Source organism: Macaca mulatta, chromosome 2 (genome assembly GCF_049350105.2).
Source record: "Macaca mulatta isolate MMU2019108-1 chromosome 2, T2T-MMU8v2.0, whole genome shotgun sequence".
Taxonomy (NCBI): Eukaryota; Metazoa; Chordata; class Mammalia; order Primates; family Cercopithecidae; genus Macaca; species Macaca mulatta.
This window is the reverse complement of record NC_133407.1, coordinates 118,558,233-118,577,949: the sequence shown is the minus strand read 5'-3', so window position 1 is coordinate 118,577,949 and position 19,717 is coordinate 118,558,233. Positions and strand designations below refer to the sequence as shown.

General features: G+C 43.6%; 1 protein-coding gene across 5 annotated transcripts in view; it reads right to left on the bottom strand.

Annotated features, from left to right (window-relative positions):
• The window catches only part of CACNA2D3 (calcium voltage-gated channel auxiliary subunit alpha2delta 3), a 941,064-nt gene that overhangs the window by 68,228 nt on the left and 853,119 nt on the right, over positions 1–19,717 (bottom strand). For all 5 annotated transcript variants that reach the window (XM_015130679.3, XM_077993170.1, XM_015130680.3 and 2 more), the window contains 2 exons: positions 16,613–16,675; positions 13,520–13,590 (listed from right to left, as the gene is read on the bottom strand). In XM_015130679.3, the coding sequence (XP_014986165.1) occupies positions 13,520–13,590; positions 16,613–16,675 (134 nt within the window). The remainder of the gene's footprint in view (positions 1–13,519; positions 13,591–16,612; positions 16,676–19,717) is intronic.

The window sequence follows — 19,717 nt, the reverse complement described above, 5'->3', positions numbered from 1 at the left end:
TAACCAGCTGTGTAGAAGTACACTAAAAAATGCTCTAAGTGTGCCAACTTTGTTAAGATTCTTACAACAGAAGACTGATTTTATTCTTTGTTAGCGTTTGGGCTCTTAAAGCTGCGCTGTTCCCAAAGGCTCAAGGGAAGGCAGTGTGACACAGTGAAAATCTTTGAAGTCAGTAATACCTGAGCTCAAATCCTAACTCATCCACTTATAACAATGTCTTCTTAACCCTCTTGGTGCCTCAGTTTCCTATTTGTGAAATGGTGAGAATAATGTCTACCTTATAGGGTGGTCATAGGGTTAAAGAAAGTTATCTATGTGTTACATTCAGCACAGTGCCTGCTAGACAGGAAGTATTCAACAGGAAGCACGGCTATAGCTGCTGTTATAATTATTGGTATCTTTTCATTGCCACTACTAATTAATGGGCTGGTGTTTAATGCAATGGGAATTGACACAGGCATTACCCAGCTGGCTGAAAGATGAACAAGGCTCCTGGTGTTCTTAGCTCACTGGCACAGACAATGCAGAGCAAAATCCATGCTTGCTACTGCAATACAAGGACACCATCAGAAGCTGTGCTGGTGTTACCAAGAGACGATGCAGGAACTTCTGTCCATGGGTTTCTTAGCGGAGGGCAATGATAACAACAGCTGATGTCTACTGAACTCTGTTTAGCAACCAAAAGCCAGGTACTCCTCTATATACATCCCTACAAGATAGATTATAATCATCTCCATTTTACAGAGGAGAAAACCAAGTCTTAGCCAGCCTAAATAAATATGCCCAAGTTCACATAGATCACTGGTGACAGAGCCAGATGTAGTAGGGGGCCAAGCTGAATCCACCTCCTTTTGCTCTCTGCTCAGAAGCAGGCTCTGGTAGATTCTAAGAAATGCTTAGACTTCAGACCTGTTCCCCAGCCCAGGGTCTTATTGGAATGTCACAAGAAACGCTGCCCAAGATAAGGTCTCATAACCAATGTCCAGAATCAACTTTCAACCCAAGCTGAAGGGTTAATGAGGAGTCACCAGGCCAGACTGGACCAGTTGGCTGTGCTTGTGAATACCTCTTACCATGGTAACTACTCTGACAGATGGCAGGAAACTCAGGATTCTCCTTGGATCATTTTCAAAGGCTCTAGTTTACGTGTTGGGGCTAAACTAAATTGCTCCGGGGCAGCCCCCAGGCCAAGGTTCCTGTCTTTTATTTATTGATTTATTTTTAACTATTACTTTAAGTTACAGGATACATGTGCAGAACGCGCAGGTTTGTTACATAGGAATACTTGTGCCATGGTGGTTTGCTGCACCTATCAACCCATCATCTAGGTTTTAAGCCCCATGTGCATTAGGTATTTGTCCTAAGGCTCTCCCTCCCCTTGTCCCCCACTCCTCTATTTCAAAAGGAGGCTTTCCCGATACTATTGCCATTGAGGAGGTTACAAAATAAGCCTTCCCCATCTTCTCCACACTTGGACAGCTTTAACTAGATGTTGCAGAAAGAGACTTCCAGATTATTACCCTTTTTGAAGTGATTTTGTTACTGTTTTAAATAACTCCATTTTGCGGCTACCTGTATCCTGCTCGGCTGATTATAGTTAAAGAACATGATAATTGCCTGCTTTCATTTGACTCTAAAATCAGCTCTGAGAATCATGCCCAGCCCAAGGCTGGTGCTGTGTGCAGCTGCACTCAGCAGTGGGGGTGTATTCTTATTACAGATAACATGCCTTAATCCCCATGACATCACCACCAGGCCACTCCAACCGACCTTATCATTAGCATCACTGTGTGCCCACACGGATGGGTGGAACTTTGAAACTTTAAACTTTCACAGAAGGCAGATACAGCCTCTGAAGAAGCAGCTCAAAGCAACGCAAACAAAGCCTGGTAGCCCCACACCCATGCTGGGTAGAGCCTTGGATGACAAACTCTTGACATTAAGATATGTTTAAAGCCATTTTGCTGATCCTGTTCTTTTCCAACTAGACAAAAATCCTGACCAAGAAAAATATTTGCTCTAAGAATTAGCAGGCTGCATTTTAACAGCATAAGCTCAGCTAATTTAGGCTGGCTAATTTAGGCTGGTTAGCAACTGTGGGGCTCAACATTTATTAAACACCTACTATGTACCATGAGGCCAGGTAATTTTCCTGTAATGATTCATCAAATTAGCTCACTTTGGCTAAACAACTGGCCTAAAAACAATCTTGAAACAGCTTAATGTCTGCAAATACAGCCCTAAAAACAGGACAAGGGAGGCATTTGACATAGAGATCCATCATGGGACATAATTAAGCAATTCCGAATTGAAAAGTCTGAGAAGCAAAATGACTCACTAAGGTAGCATGTAAAAATATGTCTTCTTTTTTTGCGCTATAAAATGTGTCCTCTGGGGGCAGCTTTCAACTTGCAATTGAAAAGGCATGGGGCAGGAACACAGGAAATTCTTAACAAAGAGACTGTCGCCATGGGAAGCCCTTACTCATTCTTACATCTCAGAAAGCCAGGAAAGTAGAAAGCTCAACCTGTTGATAGGAGTGCTAATAGAAGATCCAAAATGTGCTCTCCCTTCTCTCCTGCTCGTATCAGTCACCATCTCATCCCACAGCAACTTCTTGCAGAGATGGCACTGTTCTTTAAGATCAGTGCAGTGTCTCTAACACAGCAGAGGCAGTGAATTTACAAAACCCCGGTCCTACTGCCCTTGAGCCCTCCAACTGGAAATTAGTTAAACAACTTAACTAATGAGCACCCATCATTAGCCAAGAATAAACCTCACACAGGCTATTAGGACCTCTCAGGGTTCACTGCTGAACACTGACTGGGGAGCAACAAGAAAGCGTCACTCATTTGGTAGATTAAGCAGAGGATCTGGTTGGCACCAAATCTATACCTTTCATCAATGGAAGTTGATAAAGAGAAACAAAGTTGTAGATACTGAGATATTAATTCCATCAGCATTTTACCCAGGTAATAAGAACAGTAACCATAAGAATTAATTGATTAAAGGCCAGGTGTGGTGGCTCATGCCTGTAATCCCAGAACTTTGGGAAGCCAAGGTGGGCCGATCACTTGAGGTCAGGAGTTCAAGACCAGCCTGGCCAACATGGTGAAATCCCATCTCTATTAAAAATACAAATTAGCCTGGCGTGGTGGCACATGCCTATAGTACCAGCTACTCGGCAGATATCTTGCTCCTTAGGGATCTCGTGGGGATGAGGCCTCATCAGAAGAATCTGGAAAATGGGACGTAAACTCGCTCTCAATTCCTAAGGCATACACATTGGCATTTGTTTAAAACAGTGATTCTCAACTTTGGCTGCCTTTTAGAATCACCTAGGGAACTTCAAATACATTTTCTTTTCTTTTCTCTTTTGAGATGGGGTATTGCTCTGTTACCCAGGCTTCAGTGCAGTGGCATGATCATAGCTCACTGTAGCCTCCAACTCCTCAGTTCAAGCGATCCTCCTGCCTCAGCCTCCTGGATACCTACGACTACAGGTGCATGTCACCACACCTAGCTAATTTTTTTTTTTTTTAAGAGATGAGGTCTCATGTGCTGGAGGTGGTTGCCCAAGCTGCTCTCGAACTCCTGACCTCAAGCACTTCCCCCACCTCGGCCTCCCAAAGTGCTGGGATTACAGGCATCCATCACTGAGCTGGGCCAAAGTAATTTTTTATACATGATGATACCTGAGCATCTCACCTATCTGCAATATTTCATTAGTCTGGGTTGGGGATCTGGTATAAGTTATTTTTTAAGCTCTCCAAGGAATTCTAATGTGCAAACAGGTTTGCCAGCCATGAATTTTAGAATGTGATATATCTCACTGGCATTTTCTTGTGTTGTTTCTTCCTCTTTCACCTTAACTGTAAGTAGCTTGCAGGCAGGAACTGCACTTTATTTATTTTATTTTTTGTTTTACTATACTTTAAGTTCTGGGATACATGTGCAGAATGCGCAGGTTTGTTACCTAGGTATGTATGTGCCATGGTGGTTTGCTGCACCCATCAACCCATCATCTACATTAGGTATTTCTCCTAATGCTATCCCTCCCTTAGTTCCCCACACCCTGACAGGCCCTGGTGTGTGATGTTCCCCTCCCTGTATCCATGTATTCTCATTGTTCAACTCTCAATTATGAGTGAGAACATGCGGTGTTTGATTTTCTGTTCTTGTGTTAGTTTGCTGAGAGTGATGGTTTCCAGATTCATCCATGTCCCTGCAAAGGACAGGAACTCATCCTTTTATATGGCTGCATAGTATTCCATGGTGTATATGTGCCACATTTTCTTTATCCAGTCTGTCATTGATGGACATTTGGGTTGGTTCCACTTTAAAACCCAGACACATCCTCCCAGGGCTTAGTACCAGTCTGGACATATTCAGGGGTACTTCCTTGACTCACCAAATAGGAGTTGCCACCTGCAAACCTTAAGTATGAACAGAGTTTCCCATTGTCCTGGAGAGCAGCACTGATTTGATAAACAAGTGTAAGTGCCTGAGAGCCAAGAAGATGGGGTCCTCTGAAAGAAGGGGGCTCTGGGGAGACTAACAACCTTCCAGCATCAAGACAGTCCCTGTCCCCAGTCAGAGTGGATGTTGCTCTACCAACTGCATTTGCTTTGCTCCTGGGGCAAGGAATAAAATTCATGGGTGCCCAGGAAATGCATGTAGCTGCCAGCTGGTTTGCCCATTCATGCAGCCCCTCCCATGGAAATTAGCTTCACTTATTAAACTGATGGGGAAAATGGAATCGCAATTAATTCGATATTGAAAATATTAAATTTCTTTTGCCTTCTTAGAAGGAAAAAGCTGAATTCTGCTTTGGGAATGAGTTAATGCAAAACCCATTTGAAGCAAGAGAGCTGATTCTGGGGGAGCATCCTTGGGCTCTGCCACATTGGTGAAGCCAGGTCTACATTTCATAGCAACTACACTATAATGATGCCTGTACTGCACTTGGCAGTGTGGGGCATGTCATTGAGGCTTAATAAATGTCAGTACCTCTGAGTATTGGTATTGCTGCTGTCATGATTATTATTGGTAAAACCCAACAGGTGTTATAGAGTGTTCCTACTTCTATTGTCTGGGGTCAGGCAGGCACATGGACAGGTGGTTAGAGGGTGGCTATGACAATTTGTGTTCAGGACTGCATTGGGCATGTGGGTTTGGGGTGGGGGAGACTAAGAGTTATGAATACAGCCCTATCACTCAAAGATTTCCAAAGGGGTTATCAGAGGAAGCCAGAGGACTCGTATGGTTTGAAGCAAATTCGGGCCTGCTGGATGTGGTAGAGACTATCAGTAGTTTCACAATAACTATTCTCCTCTTCCGGTGAGCAGAACTCTAACTTTTCAATATGCACATTACCCAGGTTTCTTTGGAGTGAGGTGAGGCCAAGTGATTAAGCACAAATATTATACGGGAGGCTGCTTAACACATTAAAAATCTTATTTAAAGCATTTATTTAAATAAATGTTAATTAAGTAATTTGAAACTTGGCCTTCTGGACCTTTTGGAACTCTCTGAACTCTTCTTTTGCAAGCCTGAATTGCAGATGTGATGGCTGGGGCTCAGCAGCTACACTGAACAATGAGGTAACCTTGAGCTTAAAAGCCATCTTGGAGAAAGGTAGAAGAAAAAGTTGTGGTCCTGAGTCTGTAACATGAGGGTCCCAAATTAGTATTTTCAGACTTCCTTACCATAAGAGATGAAAACAACCTCCTATGTTCTTTAAGTCCCTGTTAATTTGGATTTTCCTGTTATTTGTGGCTGGACCAATTCCTAACTAATACATTGGACTCCAAGTTTGATTAAAAGACTTTCTTTGGCCAGGCGCAATGGCTCACACCTGTAATCCCAGCACTTTGGGAGGCTGAGGCAGTTGGATCACCTGAGGTCAGGAGTTTGAGACCAGCCTGACCAACATGGTGAAACCCCTTCTCTACTAAAAATACAGAAATTAGCTGGGCATGGTGGTGGGCGCCTGTAATCTCAGCTACTCGGGAGGTGGAGGCAGGAAAATTGCTTGAACCCAGGAGGCGGAGGTTGCAGTAAGCCAAGATCACATCATTGCACTCTAGCCTGGGTGACAAGAGCGAAACTCCGTCTCAAGGGAAAAAAAAAAAAAAGAAAGAAAAGAAAAGAAAGAAAGAAAGAAAGAAAGAAAGAAAGAAAGAAAGAAAGAAAGAAAGAAAGAAAGAAAGAAAGAAAGAAAGAAAGACTTTCTTTTACTATCTCTTAAGGCAGAGCAAATATGAATGTAAAAAGAAAAATCTCTGTAGAAGATATGCTAGTCTGCTCCAACTATGGAGAAGACATGAATGGTGATCAGGAGCACATGCTCTGGAATCTGAGAGACATGAGTTCAAATTCTGTCTTCTCACTCATGCCTGTGAGAGAGCTTGACAAGTTGCTGGGAGCCTCCACTTCTAGTCCCTTGTTTGTCAAATGGAAATAATAATAGTAGTTACTTCATGGAATTGTGATGGGGATTAATTAAGGTAATGCATGTTAACTGCTTGGAATAATGCCTTGCCTATAGTTAACATCCAACAAATGAGACGGACTGCATGGTGAAGATGAGGGCAGTTAATGTTATTGCTGTAACTGGGGATGCTTGAGCAGCAGCTTTTGGATTTTAAAGAGTGGTTCATTGGAAGCTCCATGTTTCTGCATTCCAGAAAGTTTGGCCCAGAAATATACTTGTCCAAGCCAATCTGTTTCCTTGTTCCTTTCAATGCCACCTCTGACAAAGCATAATTCTGAGGACATGGTCAGGTCAGCAGGAAGCCAAGAAGCCATTACACTCATTACATGAGTTGTTGAGTATTAGACATCAGTGGGGCAGTTGGCCTTAAAGGCGAGCAGCCATCCAAACATAACAGAATTCTCCTTTAACACTCTCTACACTCCAAGGCCAGGGCACTCGCCGAAGTGTAATGTGATTACCAAAGACAGGAAAAAGCTCCCAAGTCCCACTATACAGAGACAGGAGTAGAAATGATAAGAAATGATGAGTCTTGGAGTCTACCTGGATGTGTCTCCTTTTAGAAAGGTGATTTAAATAGCAGAAGAGGCTGCCACAGGGAATTCCATACAAGCCATCCATGTTAATGAACATTTGTGGGGTGCAGTGACAAGGACATTTGCCAGATCCGTTAGGGAAAATATGAATGGCCTTGGAGGGGTAAAAGCTGAAGTGTGTTGCACCAAGCACAGCAGAAAAACAAGAAAAACCATGCAAAACAACACACACACACACACACACACACACACACACACACACACACACACTAGCAGTTGCAACCAAAAAAAAAAAAAAAGGGAGAGACAGATAAGACAATGGCCATGAAAGGTAGGTACTATTAGTGGCTCAAAAGCAAAAACAAAAACAAGTTATTCAAGAGCAGTCCATTTTCCAGCAAGCCAAGGGCCAGGTATGCTCCACTGGTCTTTCTGACCTTGAGCATAATCAGATAGACAAAGAACAAGGGAAGAGCCTTTGGTCTTTCCAGAAATCACAAGGATGTTGGTAAAAGTAAAAAACCCAGGGTAAACCCTCAAGTTCTGGATATTTGATAACAGCCACATTTTCATCCTTCAGTGAAGATTTCTTTCTTTACCCGCTTTTTGAAGGCTCTTGCTCTTTCCTTGGGCTCCATATTGAACTCATTCCAACTTTCCCTTCAGTCTCCCTGGCTCAAATGTCCTAAAAGTCATATTTGTGCCTCTTGTCTAACAAATGGCACTTCATATCCAGGTTGGTGCCCAGCTATGTGGAACTCAGGCAAGATGTATTACATTACTTACAGGGGAAAGGGAGGAGAGGAATTGGACAACGGTAGAAGAGCCTTTGTTTTTTCATGTCTTACTAGCAATCTACTAGATATTTTGCTGGAGCAAGGTGCCCTACCTGAGATTAACCCAGAGTGTTATCCTTGCTGTCTATATGCTTAGTGTTTTGCCCTAGCATCAGTAGTTCCAGTCCCACCCTGGGGCTTCTAGGAGAGTAAAGTGCTAATATGGTTTGGATCTGTGTCCTCACCCAAATCTCATGTTGAACTCTAACCCACAATGCTGGAGGCGGGGCCAAGATTGGATCATGGGGGCAGACTGGAAGTGATTGGATCATGGGGGCAGATTTCCCCCCTTGGTGCTGCTCTTGTGATAGTGAGTGAGTGAGTGCTCATGAGATCTTGTTGTTTAAAAGTGTGTAACACATCCCCTCCTCCCTCTTCCTCCTGCTTCAGCCATGTAAAGACATGCCTGCTTCTCCTTCACCATCCGTGATGGTTCTAAGTTTCCTGAGGCCTCCCCAGCCATGCTTCCTGTACAGCCTGTGGAACTGTGAGCCAATTAAACCTCTTTTCTTTGTAAATTACCCAGTCACAGGTATTGCTTTTTTCTTTCTTTCTTTTTCTTATTGTTCAGGTATTTCTTTATAGCTGTGGGGGAATGGACTAATACAAGCACCATCAAGGCACTGAAGGTGGGGGCCCCTCCCATCACACCCTAAGGGGAGGATGCAGGAACAAGAAGATAATCCAAGAAATCGACCTCCAAAAGATGGGCTGGGGGCTCTTCCCTCTAGGAAGAGATGGATTCAGACATTGCTTAGAAGTCTAGAAAGAGGAGAAAGAACAGAGGAAACAGAGAAAGGTGGAAGTCATGGATCAGAGAGGACCCCCAGGAGCTCTCACTTTGTGATACGATCCATTTGTGCCAGCTGACTGTGCTCTGCAGGCATCTCCCCTGTGGTCATAATGGGAGACATCCAGGAAGGAGGCTGAGTGCCCACGCTCAGGAGGGTGGGCTGTAGGCACGTATGTACCTTCAAGCTGGGGACACTTCAGTTACTCACATATCATTCCATTTATCCCTCACTTGTAGGTATTTGAATAATTATTTTCCTCCTATTTTGTTGCAGAGATCAGGTGACTCCTAAGAGCATAGTAGCTAGACTGGTGCCATGCTTTTAACCTGGTGTCTTGATGCTGACTATACATGAGAATCACAGAGAAGCTTTTAAAGAGCACAAGTGCCTGGGCACCATCCCCAAATCAACTTAATATATAATTTCTTGGGCTGCAGCTTGAACCTAGGAGTGTTTTTAAAGGTTCCCAGGGGATGCTAATGCACAAGAGAGTTCAGGTCCACGAATCCACCCCAACGCTGTGCTGTAAAGGTAACTGCTATGTAGTAACTATCCTTTGGGGATTATTCATGATAAAATAAGACAAACAAACAAAACAAAACAGGAGAAAATTGGAAAATAAGAATAACGCAGACATATGAAACTCTACTCAAAAGATATTCTTATCTCCTGTTTGCAATGGCTTTGCAATTTGAAAAGTATTTTAACATATTGTATTTTAGTTAATTCTCAGAAAATCCATTGAGGTCCCTATTTTGGTAATGAAGAAACAGGCTCAGAAAGGCTGAAGACACTGTCTATGAACACAGAGTGGAGAATCTTGTGCTCAACCTGAAGTCTTCTTATTTCAAGTCCAGAGTGTAACAAAGGCCCCGTCAGGAACCTTGAAAGAAGAAGACTCCTATGGCAGGCTGTATTTTCCCCCTTTTCCCTGGATACATGACAACATTGAATTTGCATTACCGGGGGTAAACAAATTCTAATGAAAGGATTTTGAGACTAGATTTTCTCTTAATAGTTGCAAGAGGCCGGGCGTGGTGACTCATGGGATATAGCAAGCAAAATGCTGTAATCCCAGCACTTTGGGAGGCCAAGTTGGGGGGATCACCTGAGGTCAGGAGTTTGAGACCAGTCTAGCTAACATGGTGAAAACCCATCTCTACTAAAAATACAAAAATTAGCTGGGCATGGTGGCGCACGCCTGTAGTCCCAGCTACTTGAGAGGCTGAGGCAGGAGAATCGCTTGAACCCAGAAGGCGGTGGCTGCAGTGAGCCGAGATTACGCCACTGCACTCCAGCCTGGGCAACAGAGCGACGAGACTGTCTCAAAAAAAACAAAAAACAAAAAACAAAAAAAAAACACAACCTCTTGACAGTTTTTGAACATAAGGCCTCACATTTTTATTTTGTATTGGGCCCTGCAAATTATGCAACTGGTCCTATTTATGCCTGTCTCAGAGTTATTGGAAAGCCTGCAAAGAGGTAAGATCTGTCAAGGACAACCCAAGCCTAGAGTCTGGTGGGTGCTCAGGAAGGCAGCCATGATTATTACCATCATGCTGCTGAAGCTATTGTTCTGTGAGTTGGATCCTGGATACTAGGTCATATGTAAGCTGGCTAGATAGAGTCAGGTCAAAGAGTCAACTAAAGTGCCCAAGAGCGGCCAATTTGCCTCTTAGATTGTTTCACATGCTGCTGTGAGACTTTCTCAAAATTCTTTCAAGTTGTTAATTTGTTCACATAAATCAGTGGTTTTCCTTCCACCTGCACTACAGACCCAGAAGTGGATGTTTTTTCCCTCTGATGGCACTGTCAGGTGGAACAGCCAATGGGTCACGAGGTGAGTGGTCAGAATAGTCAGGGGAAAGGTCTGCTGTCACCTAGGCAAGTATTGCCTTGCTTCCCAAGCATTGCCTTGCTTCCCAAGCATCGCCTTGCTTCCCTGGAGAGAGGCAGCAAAGTGACCAAGGGAGAGAAACAAAGGGGAGGTTAGGAAAGGTGGCAGTGCTCTCCTCTTGGAGCTCTGTCTTTCTGGAGAAGATGGTTTGTGGGGCTCTCGTGCATTAAACTTGTTTCTTTCTTTCTTTCTTTCTTTTTTAAGATGGAGTCTCGCTCTGTCACCCAGGCTGAAGTACAGTAGCATGACCTCGGCTTATTGCAATCTCTGCCTCCCAGGATCAAGCAATTCTCCTGCCTCAGCCTCCCAATTAGCTACAATTATGGGCATGCATCACCACGCCCAGCTAATTTTTGTATTTTTGGTAGAGACAGTGTTTCACCTTGTTGGCCAGGCTGGTCTTGAACTCCTGACCTCAAGTGATCCACCCACCTCTGCCTCCCAAAGTCCTGGGGGATTACAGGCGTGAGTCACTGCACCCGGCCTGAAATTTGTTTCTTTAGGACTGGGTATAAGCCTAAGATAAAGAAACTGAGGGCCAGCTCAGTACTGTCCAAGATGCTGGGATGAGGGGTCAGCACAGTAAACTGATCTCGAGTTTCATCTGAGCTAACCACAGCACCAAAGCAACGCAGCCTCATGTAACCCATGTTTGGGGGTGGGCTCAATTCAATATGGTACGTGACTTCTGACCCAGAGTGCTGTCAGTTACAGCCAACTATATCCTTTCACTGCTTCTGAAATATAGATCTTCTCTGAATGACAGGACTGTCAACCTTATGCCCTGAGCAAGCACTGCATGCTGGGAAGGGCAAGGGCACGAATGTGTGATTGCAAGGACTATGGTCCTCCGACACTAGAGACCCATCATACAGTGTCACAGGAAGCCTATAGGGAGAGAAATGTAGATGAAGCAGTATCTGGTGCCAAGTGGAAAGCAAATTCAAGACAGAGCAAGGTTCTACAACAAAAATCACAGCTGCAGTTCACAACTAACTGAGCTCTTCATACATGCCAAGTTCTGCACTAAGAACTTTATGCTTATTATGATATCACTAGCTCTGACAGCAACTCTTAGAAGTAATTATTGTCATCTTCATTTTCCATGTAGAGAAACCATTGTTTGGAGAGGCAATCTGACTAAATTAAGCAGCTGGTAATGTCAGAGCCTAGATTTGACCCCAGTGTGTCTGACTCCAAAACTCAAACTCTCAATGCTCTACTGGCCCCGGTGAGGAGGCCCTTCAAAGAAGCCCAGGAGGTTTGTCAGCTAGCTCCTGGATGACAGCAGTTGCTGTAATAACTGAGTTCCCAGCCCTTCCTTTTTCTCAAATATGTTGGCTATTCTTATTGTAAAAGGAAGTTCTAGATGCATGCCAACTGTACTTCACCCACACGAAGGAGAAGACTAGAGGTTCAAAATTCCATTACAGCCTTTCTCTTTCTCCCACCGAACAGTTTGAAAGGAGTATCCAAGAGGCAGAGGAAAAAATAGGTTTGTTAAAGAAGTTGAAAAATGTGCTTTCAAATGAGAAACACGTGTGCGATTATTCTTCATCTTCTGTCTCCTTCTCCCACCAAGTTGAAAACAAGTTAACATGATACAAATGCACACATCCACATAAAGATAGGAAAAGTCAGTGGTGCCCTGGATGGCAGGCCAGGAGCTGCTGCAGGAAGCTTGAAGAAGTGGTGGAAAACTCCACAGCCACTCCAGCCCAGATCCAAGCAGAGTTTTCAAGCATGTGTACAATGACTCCTGGCAAAGAGGAAAACTGTACTTGAATTTTTTTTTAAAGGGAAGGGAGCAGGAGAGGACGATCTGCTACAGGCAGGCCTGAGAGCAAGCGTGTCAAGATTGCAGAAGTGCTGGTGCTAGGCCAGTTTTTTATATCATTTCTTTTTTTCCCCTCCCTTCTGGCACAAACAAGCTATGGAATTTCAAAAACTGGGTCATCATTTTTGAATTCCCTGCTTTCAGCAAAGTGCTCAGTTGGTCTTGTTGACTAGCTTAAATGTCTGATTTCCTGAGCTAACACTTCCTAGCCATTCAGCTGCAGGGGAGTAATAAACCAGGGGCCTGCCTACCCACTGGCCACCGATGTGCAATGGATCTCTCAGGGAAGCTGGAGGGCCATCCTTGGATTTCCTGCCATTATATATTTAATGGCATCAAATATGCCCATTAAAGCACCACTTCAAAGGCTAACATTCTTCCTGGTAGGCCAAGGGAAGGGAGACAGCACAAACCCCCAGGGAGACATTCTAACACCTGATCTCATGGGATGATGGCTTTTCCCAGAAGTTTAGGTGTTCCCAAAAGCATGGCTGGCCTGCCCATGAGGGACATGGGGCCGTAAGGAAGCTGTTCTACACAAGCTTTATTCAGGATCAGCGAGAGTTCTTACACCTGGATGAGGAGTCAGTCTCTGCCACCTATGGAATTTGGCACCATCTAGGTTTTCTTCCAGAAGCAGACTTAAACTTACCTCCATCAAGAGCAGGTTGTGAGAATTTTCACTTGATTTTCTAAAACAACATCAAGAAGTCTCTAAATATCACCTTTCATCCCCAACTTCCAGGTTTCTAGGAAGCTTCCCAGGTTCATCAATGGGAGACAAAATACACTCCACCCTTCTGGCCAGGTGAAAACCTTTCCTACTTCTTTGCAGTGACTTGCTTCAGACTGACACAATCACATCACAGTGCAGCCTCCTACCTCAATACTGGCCTCCAATAAATGCTCTGCTGGGTGAACAGGAAACTCATTGTGAGCTGAGTTTCTAAGACTCTAACACTCGTGCAAGAGGCATCGAATTTCAGCGAGATCTTTTGGAACATGAACACAAGTAAAAACCAGCTATGGGGTCAAGTCTGGGCTTGCTTTATTTGACCTTGGTTTGTTTGATTTTATTTAGGAAAACTTTTGGGGGGAACGCACTGGACCATAAAACCCTTACCTTTTAAAGGAGCCCATTGTTAGCAATTTGTTCATCACAGCTCCCTCGATCTCACCAAAAAAGTCTCCAGTCTATGGGGAAGAAGACATATGAGGAGGTGTAGATAAATAATGTGCCCAAACAGGAGAGAAGAAATGAAAAGGGACACAGTCTGTGTCCTGGAACTGACAGAAGCAAAAGGCAGGTTTTCAGGACAGTGGAAAAGGTTTTAACAGTCATGAGAAGTTAGGGGATTACACAGCAAACGAGTGAGCAGATGTGAACGCTTCCATGGTACGTGGGAGGGGGCTGCATAACCCATGCGGAATGCTGAAATTAAAACATGCATGCACACACATGTGCACACACACACCCCTCACTCCCTTGGACGGAGTAGGTAGTAATCTGCACATAATCCCTTGTGATTAAAATACTACTTCATATAGGCAGAAACAGGCTATGAGAGGGCTTCCTAGGCACTAATAAAAAGAATTGTTTATAATTCCTGGACGACCTGTTTAGGGAAATACAGCAGTCCACTTCATCAGCCCTATAAATTTCCTGCAGTTGAGAATCCGTCCTTTCTCAGAATCACTTTTTGAGGATCACTTTCGTTTTGTCATAGGCAGTTGACATGTTGACCAAGAGTAAGACTATCCAGTCCCTTGAGGAGACAGCGTGGCCAATCAGACTTCTAATGGCCTACCCCCATACCTGAGGCTGTCTTAAGGTCATTCAAAGCTTTGCAGTCATTCCCCACCACCAGGCTGATGTTTTTGTAAGTCTACTTCTTGGTGCTGGCCAAGATTTGCAAACTTAGAATGGTGGAATGAAGAATTAACATCCTCATACATGCCCTCTGAACTTCTGGAGCCACTATAATGCAAGGTGTCCCATGGGGGAGGGCGTATGCAGTGCATGGAACAGAGCCTGCAGCAACAGCCTTCTGCCAACACGCTGAAATGAGCCAGCGTTGACCAGCAGAGAAGTCCCATCTCTACTCTGCGTGCTCTGAAGATTTGTAGCTTGTGAGTGGGTGGATGGGTGGAGGGCACTGCAATAAGGATCCAAATGACATAAATTCCTTAGGCTTTGTATTAACTAAACGCCAATTCCACTGCAACTAACTGAATGACCTCAACCACACTCCTGGGAGTTTTCAGGCAGCAAGACATATATATAAACTTTGGCAAAATGTAAAGGGGGAGAAAAGGAGGAAGAAGGAAACAACATTTCTCTGACTGAATATTGAGCACTTCCTTTTTCACTACAGGGAAACTTGGAAACTTTTGCAAACTCTGTGGGCGTCTACTACTGCTAGGAGCAAGAAGGACATTTGTATTTCGTGCGTGTAATATGCCAGTTTCAATGAAACTGGTTGTTAGATGAAGAAGAATTATCCTAATTGGGGCACAGGAAGTCAGACAACATCAAACAAGCCCAGGCTGAGCAGGCTGGCAGGCTGGCAGTTCACTGGGTCTATTGCAGGCTTATTCCATGGAGAGAAAGAGCAGAGTATCTGTAGTGGCCATGGCTGCTCATGGCTGAAACAGAGTCACTGTTTCCTTCATTTGTTGACTGGTCCAGGACTCACCCCTGGAAGACATCCACTGCATCCTTCCTGAGCCCCGGGATCATTCCTATCTCAGCCCTACAGGAGTAGAGCAGAAGACTAGAGCTCCCCCTTCCAGGCAACTAATTTGCATTCTTGCTCCATAGATTGTTGAAAGCTTATGTTCCTCCTCCCAGTCAAAAGGGCATATAACTATGGGTCAAAGGACTTTCCTGCTGTCTCAGGGACTGGCCTTGTTTCATGGGCCCATTTATCCTATCTAATGTCCATCGACTGTCCCATGTCTAGTGACGTTCAGCATCAGAGGAGACCGGGAATGGGCATTTTGAGTCTCAATAGTGCAACCAAGGTGCATTGAAAAATCCTACAACATTCTCGTAAAATAAGACAGGAAATGAAAGCACAATTCCTCAAGTTTCCTGGAGCCTGTTTATAAATCATCAAACCATTCATTTCAGACCCTAAGAAGCCACACTTAAGGACAATTAACTAATTGATTAAGCAGTGAACCTATCATACTGCTGACTACTAAAGAATTTTAAATGATTTAAAAGAGACTTCATTACAATGTATTAGTATACTCAAATATTTGAGTTAGAAGCAATCTTACATAGTCAACCATCCTCATTGTACAGAGTCTATCTAGAGGTCTGGACAAGTTAAGGAACTTGCTGATGATCCCAAAACTAGTTAAGGAAGAGAGCTAACATTAGAAACCACCTTTTTCCTCTGATGGTGTTACTTTATTATATGCATTGTTGAACTTGTTTGTAGTCTACCTTTTTTTATATGTTAATGCAATTTCTAATTGCAGGAAAAGTTTTAATGCAGAAAATTTGAATGGAAAAACCTGTTTTTCTATTACAGTACCATTGACTGTAACTCTTATTTTGATTTTCAGGTAGATTGGAGATTTCTGTGCTCAAGCCCACGGCTTGGTTTCTTTTCATCTCTCTCCCTCCCACCCCTACACTGCACATGGTGCAGTCAAATGAACAATATTCCTCTTCCATCTCTGGATCCTTGTCCCTTGGTGTTGAGAGCCCAACTTGTTAATCCTTGAACTCAGATAACTGATTTTTAAAAAGCAAAATCCAGAAAGAAAGCCATAAACAAAAATTATGTAGAAACATATGTGTGTATGTGTGTGCACACATACGAAGATGAAATATCGGAAGGAAAAAAACCTTACAGTTGCCCAAACCATTTAAGGCACCCCACCCTCGAGGCAAAAGTTCTTTATGTGGCACAGACAACTCTTTGGCTAAGAGTTCTATAAATTGAACATTTTATGAGTGAGAGAACAGACCCTGGCACTGTCACCCCCCTTCACCCCCCACTGGGAGGTAAAAACTCTTTGGGGCCTGCTGAGAAGCAGACTGTGGCATTCTTAGAGGGATGGAAATAAGGTTTTATAATCTCCTGCTATTACCTCCTAAATAAAGATCATTGTCTCAAAGTTTTAACACCATAATTTGTTCCCCCTGACCCAAGCACATTCTGAGCTCCTTACTTTGAGTTGGTAGAAAATTTTCACTCACCTGTGTGTAGTCTTCAGACACCAAAATAAATCCATTATTGTCTATGAGGTAACAGTTCACAGTCTAGAACATTAAAAAAAAAAAAAAACAGCTTCAACTTCGGGCCATCACACTGCTTTTAAACAGAATGACACACTTCCAACCTGAGATAAACTTATTTTTTTGGAAGGCAATTGTTTTTAGGCAATTGCAAAAGCCTGCTGGCTCTAGGCGTTAAGGCCATGGTTAAGATAACCCTGGTGTTTACTTTGCAAAACAAACAAACAAAAATAAAACACTGAACAAGTCTTGAATGATCCAGATTCGGATAAAAAGCATATGCATTAAAAAATGATGAATTACAGTTTGTCTTCCTTTTTTTTTTTCTTTATATGACCTGAATAATATTTCCCAGGAACAAGGTGCTCAGAAGCCCCTGAGCCTGTATTGGCGGTTGAAGTGCAGGCTGTTTTGAAAGCAAAACGCCAGCACAATGTCATTACTCTAATGATGTATTAATGAAAACACCGTGTCAGCTCAGAGGACCATCAGGGGACCAGGTAATATTTTTTAATTTGTTCATAGACTGAGGCAGGGGGGAAGGGGCAGACTTCTGTTAAAGGGGCCCCTCAGGCCTCCTAAAGGTTTTCAAACTGTGTTTTTAATTGGGAGCTGGATTTGGGGGCAGGGCTGTTAGCTTTTGGTAGCTCAGACTTATAAATTGTAGAAAGCAAGGTAAGGCCAAACCTCTGCTTCCCCCACACTACTTTAATCTCAAGTGAATGATTTGCTACAGGCTAAGTTTTAATTACAGTGCTGTGGAGTTTAAACTTAAGGTTTAATTCCGTCCTTGATGTAACTCAGTTTCTATTTATTGCAGCTTTACATACCAACTGCAACATTTAATTTGTAACATATCTTTACTCTGAGCTAAATTCCGCCCAGCTCCAGGCCACCACGGGGCTGATGTTTTCTGGGACATTTGCCTATCCACAGGGGTGGTTTTGGTTAGGCACAAAAGGGCAGCAGTGAGTTGGTCAGAAAAGTCTGTCCTTTATTACTAGACAGTGACTGTGCAAAATCAACAGAAAATTAAAAGCCCTGCTAGCACCTTTTATAAAAGAGTTGGCTGCTCTGGTGAACGGCAGAGTTTCTCACGGTTATACAAAGGGATCAGATGAATTACTTGAGTAACCTGTTCACAGCCTTGCTATTTGAAGAAGCTCTTGGCCTCAGGGACACTACCTTGGTCCTGGAGGGAGTCTTGATAAACCTTCTCCATTGTCAGGAGATAGCATTATGGAAGCAATCTCATAGAGCTGTGTTTCCAATATGGTAGCCACCAGCCTTATGTAAATTTAAATTTAATTTCAACTGAATTAAAATTAATGCAACTAAAAATTCAGTTCCTTAGTCACACAAGTCACATTTCAAGGGTTCCACAGCTACTTCTGGTTAGTGACTACACTTGTGGACATTTCCATCATGGTGGAAAGTTCTTTTGGACAGCAGTGCCTTAGGTTATACTAGTACTACAATGAGTTTTAATCTAGTCTACATGGGGTCATAACAGACAACTCTGTATCCTTGCTGATCTGAATGTCATTGTCAGAAAGAAGCATTTGAACCAGAGCAATTCCATCTTTAGGGGCTGCAGAAAATGAGGCTGAGACCTGTTGGGCTGCATTCCCAGAAAGTTAAGGCATTCTAAGTCACAGGATGAGATAGGATGTTGGCATAAGATACAGGTCATAAAGACCTTGCTGATACAACAGGTTGCAGTAAAGAAGCTGGCTAAAACCCACCAAAACCAAAATGGTGATGAGTGTGACCTCTGGTCGTCTTCACTGCTATACTCCCACAAGCGCCACGACAATGTATAAATGTCACAGCAATGTCAAGAAGTTACCCTATTGGTCTAAAAAAGGGAGGCATGAATAATCCACCCATTGTTTAGCCTACAATTTTAAAACACCATGAAAATGGGCAATCAGCAGCCCCTAGGGATGCTCTGCCTACGGTGTAGCCATTCTTGGTCCCTTTACTTTCCTAATAAACTTGTTTTCACTTTACTCTATATACTTGCCCTGAATTCTTTCTTACATGAGATCCAAGAACCCTCTCTTGGGGTCTGGATCAGGAGCCCTTTCCAGTAACATCTTTCTGGTGAATCTCAAAGGGATGATACTGAAGAGATCCCCGACCCAAAGGAAAATCATCTGCATGCACCAACTGATTGGCTTTGGGTAAGTGGGGTGCATCTAACTGGATAAAGGATGGGACTGGGTTAGAGGCCCAACTTAGGGGAGTTAGAGTCTCTCCCATGGGAGGGTGGGTTAAAGGCTCCTATTAATGAAAGGCAAGGACACTTCATCAAACTTGGGTTCAAGGCTCAACTTAGGAAGGTTAGAGTCATTCCTAGGATTTAGGGGTTAGAGGCCCCTGTCAGTAAAGTCTCGCTCAGCTAAGAATGGGTTTGGCACTATGGAATGTTAACTACTATTCTCTTCGGATTAATCTGTCTTGCACTTGTTGCTAAGGGCTATGGGTGACAGGATTAGGCATGTACAGGACCACAGGATGTGGGGAGATTTTTCCTCCCCCCAAAAAGGGAAACTTGAGAGCTGATGGGACTGCCAGAAAAGATCCCTTCACTACTGACAAGTGGTCACCTGAACTTTTCAGTTTCGCTGCAATAGGCGGGTCTTTCTCTGGCCTCCCTGAGCTCTTCACTTTCCCCACCCTGCCACAGGCAATGCTTTGCTCTCTGTGCTTTCCCTTTCTTATCTTTTCTGTTACCCAGGGCCATCATCTTGCCCAGAGTCAACAAGTTGAAACTCTTGGTCAGAGGCTGGATTAAAAATGATGGCGTCCAATGGGGGGCAAGTATGAGCCTTGCCAGTTTGATACTGGGTGCTAAGCAGAGGGGCTAATGTCTGTGTTTTGTCACATGTATTTTGCTCCAGCCAGAATGGAAAATCATTTTCCTTTGTGTTGCAGCTTGGCTTCCAGGGCTGTGGTCCAGCCAGCCCGGTCACTAGGGCCGCTCAGGGAAAGGGAACCCAGAATCCTGGGATGCCAATAAAATGGTAAAAATTTCTTACCAGTCAGACTTCTAGCCTCTTT